General features: G+C 37.5%; 1 protein-coding gene across 3 annotated transcripts in view; it reads right to left on the bottom strand.

Moving 5' to 3' along the window:
- Window positions 1–7,314, bottom strand: part of LOC103811202 (kelch-like protein 13) — a 72,624-nt gene that overhangs the window by 10,805 nt on the left and 54,505 nt on the right. For all 3 annotated transcript variants that reach the window (XM_009084174.1, XM_009084166.1, XM_009084158.1), the window contains one exon: window positions 1,549–2,344. In XM_009084174.1, the coding sequence (XP_009082422.1) occupies window positions 1,549–2,344 (796 nt within the window). The remainder of the gene's footprint in view (window positions 1–1,548; window positions 2,345–7,314) is intronic.

The following is a 7,314-nucleotide window of genomic DNA, read 5'->3' as shown; positions in this document are numbered from 1 at the left end:
GAGCACAAGTGCCATGAGGAGAGGCTGAGGGAGCTGGGATTGTTCAGCCTGGGGAAGAGGAGGCTCAGGGAAGACCTTATCACCCTCAACAAGTCCCTGACAGGAGGTTGGAGTCAGGTGGGGGTTGGTCTCTTCTCCCAGGCAACCAGCAGCAGGACAAGAGGGCACAGACTCAAGCTCTGCCAGGGGAGGTTTAGGTTGGATATTAGGAAGAGATTTTTTACAGAGAGAGTGATCAGACATTGGAATGTGCTGCCCAGGGAGGTGGTGGATTCACCATCCCTGTTTCATTTCAAGCTGAGACTGGATGTGGCACTTAGTGCCATGGGCTAGTGACCACGGTAGGGTTGGACTTGATGATCTTGGAGTTCCAACCCGGTTGATTCTATGATCCTGAACAAAAAACATCAAGATGCATTAATTGTAAAAAGTCACATATTCTGCACTACAGATTAGGTTTAGCATTGTTTCAATTTAAAATGTTCCTCACTGTACTTAGAGCTATCTGTGCATTTCTAAAAAGCAAATCTTAGCTACAAGAGATGCTGCCACAAAGACTTGACAAGACACAATTGATTATTGGGCTGAAAGCAGCAAACAAAATAATGAAATGCTACTTCTGGTTTAGATACAATATTATGCTAAAATTCCAAGTATAATCACTGTAACATTTCAGTTTTAAAGGACAGACTGTGCTTTCTCAGACTTGACTAAATGCTAATCACTATGGCTTAGCACAATATAGTGGATTACTACAGGTCATCCTCTGCAGACCTTTGTTAAATTAAAAGTTAACACATATTTACTCTTTGTTTCCAACCTTCTTATTTCCTGAAAATTCTTTTTTTTCTACATTTTTTCCTTCTTGATTTTTTTTTTTTTAAGTTAAATGATCATTTCAAGGTAGGAAAAGAGGAGGCAGCAGGACAGAGTCAGTCATACAAATAAAGTAGATGTGTATTCACAGGATTATAGGCAAAATATAACATTTTTAATAATGACAAAGCCAAGAACATCAGAATATTTGAATTTCACTAGTCTGTGAAACAAATCGTTATTATTAGTCTACTTCAAAAACAATTTAAAAAGCACCAAAAACCCCTCAGCATTTCAAATGACTATTCAAGAAAATATGTCTTTTAAATATAACCTTCATTTAACAGAGAGTTCCAGTTAGAGTCATGTATCCCTCAAGGGTGGGTTTCGTTTCTCAGCTGAAGTAATGATCTTTTTTTTCTAACTGCATTTATATCCTCCCACATTTACACAGGCAGAAATACACGCTTACATCGTGTTGGATGGTAAAGGCGAAGACACTGGATATTATGCATCAATACATAAGATACATGTATTTGGAATTATTTTTTTGTGAGGAATCCCTCCTAAAATTATCTTCTAATACCATCCAGAAAAATTTCTCTATGAATCTGTAGTACTTCCAAAGAGAAGCAGCACACCAAAGACTTCAACTTGTTTCCTCTCCACCTGTTCACAAGGTAGCACAGTATTTCAAAATACAAGGCAAGAAGCTGCTTCAGGAGGACTCACCTAGCTCACCCGCTGCGTTTCGACCACCGACTGCATACAAATGTCCTTTGAGGGCACTTAGGTGGAAGAAGGTCCTCTTCTCATTTAAAGATGCGACTTGCATCCACTTGTTGTAGCGAGGATCAAACCTAAACACCGTGTCAACCGCCGTCTTTCCTTTCGTGTCGTAATTGCTCTGGCCCCCAACTACGTAGAGAAAGTTTCCGATCACGGCGATGCCATGCTGGTACCTCGGTGCATCCATGGGAGCCAAGGATTTCCATTCGTGGGCCTTCTCATCATACATCCGTAACTCCTTGCTGACCACCAGCTGCTGCCTCAGCACTCCCCCCAACGTCACCAAGTGCGTGCTGTCCGACCGAATGGCCGTTCTCTCCGACTGCATCACCGGCTGCATGTACGGCATCATTTGGTAGTTGCTGGCTTCCAAAAGCAAGTTGACACAGGTATTGTCAGTTCTCATGAAGTCCACTGTTTGAACATAGTTAATAAGATCCTGGGGTGTCATCAGAGGAAACCTGATGTTCTTCATTAGCTTTGCAGCGTACTCCATCCGAGGCTCCTCATACCGCAGCCAGCGACAAGCCGCCTTGAAGAGTTCAAGTTCAGTGCAGTGCTTAAGGCTATTACTTGAAAGCACAAAGGCAAGACGTTCAAAGGGGAGTTTCACAAATTCACCAGTACTTAATAATGCAGGGAAGTTCTTCAGGATGAAATTATTAACATATTTATCCACTTCTGTGAGATTGTATGTGTTGGCAATTCGCCCAACCTCAACACAGTTTTCCAACGAAACCTATTAAGTAAACAGAAAAAGGAATCAAAATACTTTCTTAATTTGGTGTCTAAATGATAATGTAAAATTTAATGAATACTGTAGAATCAGCAATATACCATCATTTCGCAATGCTCAAGGTGATTTACACATGAGCAAATAAATATTCAGTGTGTTGTATATATTCATGACTGCAAGGGGAGACCCAATTTATTTCTTATTTTGAAGAAAGAAATGAGACAAGTAACAAGCAGATGGCATATATTATGCCAAATAAATTCTAGAATGATGATGCATAGCAATTATACAGCACTTCACCTTTGAAAAGCTCTGAAAACACCTTTGTAAGAAAGATGTGGAAAACACAGTTAAGGCAGAGGTGATCAGCCCAAGGTAACACAGAGTATTAAAAAAAGTAGGTCTCACCATTAGACATTTTGTAACATTAAAACTGCATGGGCATAATGAAACCAAAGAGAATGGCACAGCTACCCCTCCAGTGCCACATATTTCAGACAACGTATTTACAGCATTCAATCCCATGAATACATTCCTTTGAAACAAACAGAAATGGATCTTTAATAAATCAAGGTGGTACTCTTCCAGGCTAGGTTCAAAATTAAGTACATGTCAAAAACAAGACAAAGGTAGTTATTTTTCATATGGTTTTTGGTGTTATTTTTTAAAAGAATGAACCTAGAAGGATTTCCCCAAAGCACAATAAATGCTTTAACAGTGTGGATCACACCCTAATTTAATTCAATAATTGAGTGACCTTATCTTGGTAACCATCTATTTTACACTGTTGCTGCATCTACCTTTCTTACATCTTTGGCTCCTAAGTTTCTGAAGTCACTGGGAATCCAAGGCAGAGGGAAGAAGAAACATGTCAGGTGTGGGGCATAACTTAAATTTGGCTTCCAGTGAACCCAGTCAATTCATTTCAGCAAGCTCTGTGGTACATGTGCAAAGCAAGTCAATCAAATGCTTCTTGCTGAGAATTGCAGCTTTTTTGCATTCAAACCTTATTCCAATCCAAGCTTAATTTACACATGCTTTCTAGTCTCTGTGCATGTCAGTCCTACTCAATGTCAACCACTTCCACAACTTTGTGATTCTCATTATATTTGTAATGCCAAGAGAATTTAAGCTTCCAAATCTCATGGTTATTTTTAAAAAGATTATAAAGATCGAGGACTATGACCTGACTGCAACCTACAAATTCAAAAACCTTCAAATGACCTTCTGCTCATGACAAAGATTACAAGATTTTAATACTGTATAACTCAATCTGATCATCGCCCTTTAATACCAGACAATTCAAATGTCTAATCAGTACAGCAATAGGAGATTTCCTTAATTCACTAGAAACTGATCTAACTTGCCCCAGAGTTAAGATCTGCAGTCATCTGAAGTCCTCATCCACATCTGAAATGCCTTCATACAAAGATTCCAAATCTTACTCTTCATCTTCAGGAACACTACCCCTGTAATCAGGTCCTATCTATCAGGTGAATGTGTGGCTGACTGTCAGGAGTTCCGTGATGAAAATATCTGTGCAATATATACATGGAAATTCTTTTTGACCACATTGTTTATATCAAAATATAATCACATCAGCCAGCATAGACCTACAAAACATTATCTGATGCTTAAGAAACATTCTTTCTTCTTTTGACTGCTTTTTGTGAGTCAGTATCAAACTGATTTCTGTACATTTCCTTTTAGGATTTTTAATTTACATAAATTAATTGCACAATGGAAGTAACAGAATACTATAAATGAAGTAAATGGAACAGAACATCCTTACTTACAAAATTTCTTTCAAGTTCTATAATAAAAATGAAGCAATGGAAAAATCACCCCTTAACACAAAGCCGAAATGGAGTAAAACACAAATCTTAACTCTTGCTATACAGTTACTGTATTTGAAACTCACTTTGGAATACATTTCCTGGCATCAAGCTACAGGGATGCAGAATTTCCTGCACATCAATGTAAGCAGATATATTATTGCACACAGGAAAGACATGCTTGAAGTTAAAAGATCAAATCAAAAACCATACAGGTTCTGTACCATTGGTAAATGGTGTTCAGGTTGCAATGAAGCACTTGGAGCCATTGCAGGCTGTTTGCCACCTACCAAGTGCCCAGTGTATGTGAAGTTCTGTATTATCATAATTATGTTACACTGTAAATCTATGCAATTGATTATCTTCCTAGAATTCTTACATTTGAGAAATTTATTGACACATTACACACCATTAATGACTGATTAACATGACATCAGCAGTTTCCAGTCACCCCTAATTCTTGTAAAATGTACCTTATACTGCTTTTATTAATCCACTGGAATTGTACTGCACTCAGAGTTGAGTTTTTTCATATATGATGGCAAGTACTTCCCATTATGCTTATGAAATTGTGCACTCTGTTTGGCTCACTAACAACTTCTACCACTCACCCCAGATTAGGGTGTCACATTAAATATTTTCTTAAAGGTTACTTTCCTTGGCAAAATTTCTATTACTCCCTTTACTGTGCTCCAAGATAATAATCAATGTACCAGGCTAAATTATATTGCAAAGATTTCACAGTCATAAAAATATATATTCTAGAGATTCTTAAATTCTGAGCCAAAAAAAATAATCCTTCAACAGAATGAAATGCAATAGCTACTTCTACTTAAATATTCAACATTGGACAGAGTTTAAGTACAATAATGCTATTTAAACACTTAAATAATTCAGCTACTCAAGTGTTGATTTGTTTTTTAAAGAAGTGTGACTTATGCTATGGTACTTGGGAGGCATGGAAATGGTTCTGTATGGAAGTCAGTCAATCAGGAGCTCATCAACAACCAGAAGGAACTGTTACCTCTGGAAATCCTACTGAAGGGAATAAGAGGAATGGAAATACCAGATGAAAATACAAGACTGGCTGTACAGTGTGTCCAGTAACTAGCAAAAATACTTACACAGAAAGAGCTAAAAGTCATAAATGGTCAAACAGCTAAGCAGATCCACAAGTAGTTGAGATTTTTATTTAAATAAATGCATTTTACTTGGGCTGTGACTACTGAGCAGAGCTGCTCATTCACATTACTCATTGCAATTGCTCATTACAAAGCAGGAGTTGCAGAAAATACTAAAAAGCTCTTCAAAAGAGAAAGGTCAAGCACAGCACAGTATTATTACATCCTGAAAAACCCAATGCAAAAGCCAAAGCACTTTCTTGAGAAAGCAGCTCAACTTAATTCTTTGAAATTTTGAAGCAATCACTTCCCAAGCTCTCATAAAAACTTAATTGACTATAAAATACAACAAAACTGGACACAGCAAAATGATTTCAATCATGAGAGCCTTAAGAGAACAGCCCAGGAGAAATAACATGTGCAGAAAATGAAGCTCTTGAGCCCAGTACCACAAATCATTTAGGCATCTAACTTTGTTTGGTTTCAATGGCTGTTAGACATTGAAGCACTTAACATGGGCTTTCAAAGGGTTTAAGTTTAAAAGAGCTTACATATCCCTGAAACCCTCAGTTTTATTGTGGGGTCCCATACACAGAAACCCAGAAATAACAGCACAGAAACGTGCCCAGCTCAGAAAACAGAACCCATCATACCCCTACATTACAAAGCTGTATTTCTAGTTCTGGCAGAGCTGGTCCCAGTGATAAATCCCACACTCCCACAGAACAGATTAACTTGCTCCATCCTCAAAAAACCAACTTCTTTTGACAAGACACGACTTCCAAGTATTAAAGTCCTCAGTATCTGACAATTTGCTAGCTGTTACAAAAATGTAAAGCACAGAACTACAGAAGGAATAATTTTTTCTTATGCAAGTACAGCCAAGACATTAATTTTCAATGTTTTGGAATGTTTTCTTTAATTACAGTATAACATCCCCTTCCCCATTACCCTGTGATTTTCCCCTGAGTGCTGTAATTTACTTGGATAGGTTTCTCATATTTCTCCATTTTGTACACTGCTGCTACTTCTCTAAAACCAGTATCGTGTGTTCTCTAGCACTCACTACTCTGAAAATATTTCCATGGCATTTTTATTCATTTTAATTACATTATGCCTCAGTTAGATGTGAATATGGGTGTAGTCCTAGCCTACTGTACAGCTATGAACATTTAAACCAATAGTAACAGTAAGACTGAAAACATCTTAGGAAGCATTCCCATGTTTCTCTGTCTGCAGAGCAAACATTACCAGAGCAATGGGCTGCTTGACAAGAGGGGTGTGAATGCAGAGCAAATAAAAGAACACTTTCAAGTCCACTACAACAGACACCATTCTTTGAAGGCCTCACTATTTTTGTTACACAAATTAAGCTGTTACCTTAAGCTTCTGTTTTCCTTTGTAAGTATTTTCAATACCCTCTTATGAAGTAACACAATCACATTATGCCTTACATAGACTAACTTCTATAATCTCTTTAATAATGGACTCCCTAGACAATTCCAAGACAATTAGGCATTTGTCTGGGAATGGTTACATCAGCTCCTGGATGCTGCTCTCAAATCAGCTAACTTCAGTAGAAATCAGCTCAAGACCTGCTCAGAATACTCATTTCAATTACAGAAATGCTCCTTCAAAAATCAGAGTGAAACTGGGGAGTAATCTCTGTAAAGCTAAGATGTAGTAATTTTAAAAGTAGAAAACCCCAACCCATTTGCTCACCCACATTACTTCCAACAAATTCACAAGTAAGTTCATTCAAAAATTCTTGATACAAGGATGCTAACAACACAACTTCAGTTTTGTACTTCCTCTACAGCTGTACCATAAATGAGATTATGTTCCCTTAGACATTGGTCAAAACAAAGCATTTCAGAAAAAACAATCAAGAAAATTAAGAGAATTAATAGCCTTTCTGATTCTTTGAAAATGTAGTACCAAACAAGACTTACTTGAACAGAAACAGTGACTGAGTCACCTTCAGAGAACAACATTTTAAACAATTAAAAAAATTATT

The sequence above is a fragment of the Acanthisitta chloris genome, unplaced genomic scaffold, assembly GCF_000695815.1.
Source record: "Acanthisitta chloris isolate BGI_N310 unplaced genomic scaffold, ASM69581v1 scaffold6670, whole genome shotgun sequence".
NCBI classification, from domain to species: Eukaryota; Metazoa; Chordata; class Aves; order Passeriformes; family Acanthisittidae; genus Acanthisitta; species Acanthisitta chloris.
This window is presented reverse-complemented; position numbering and strand designations above follow the sequence as displayed.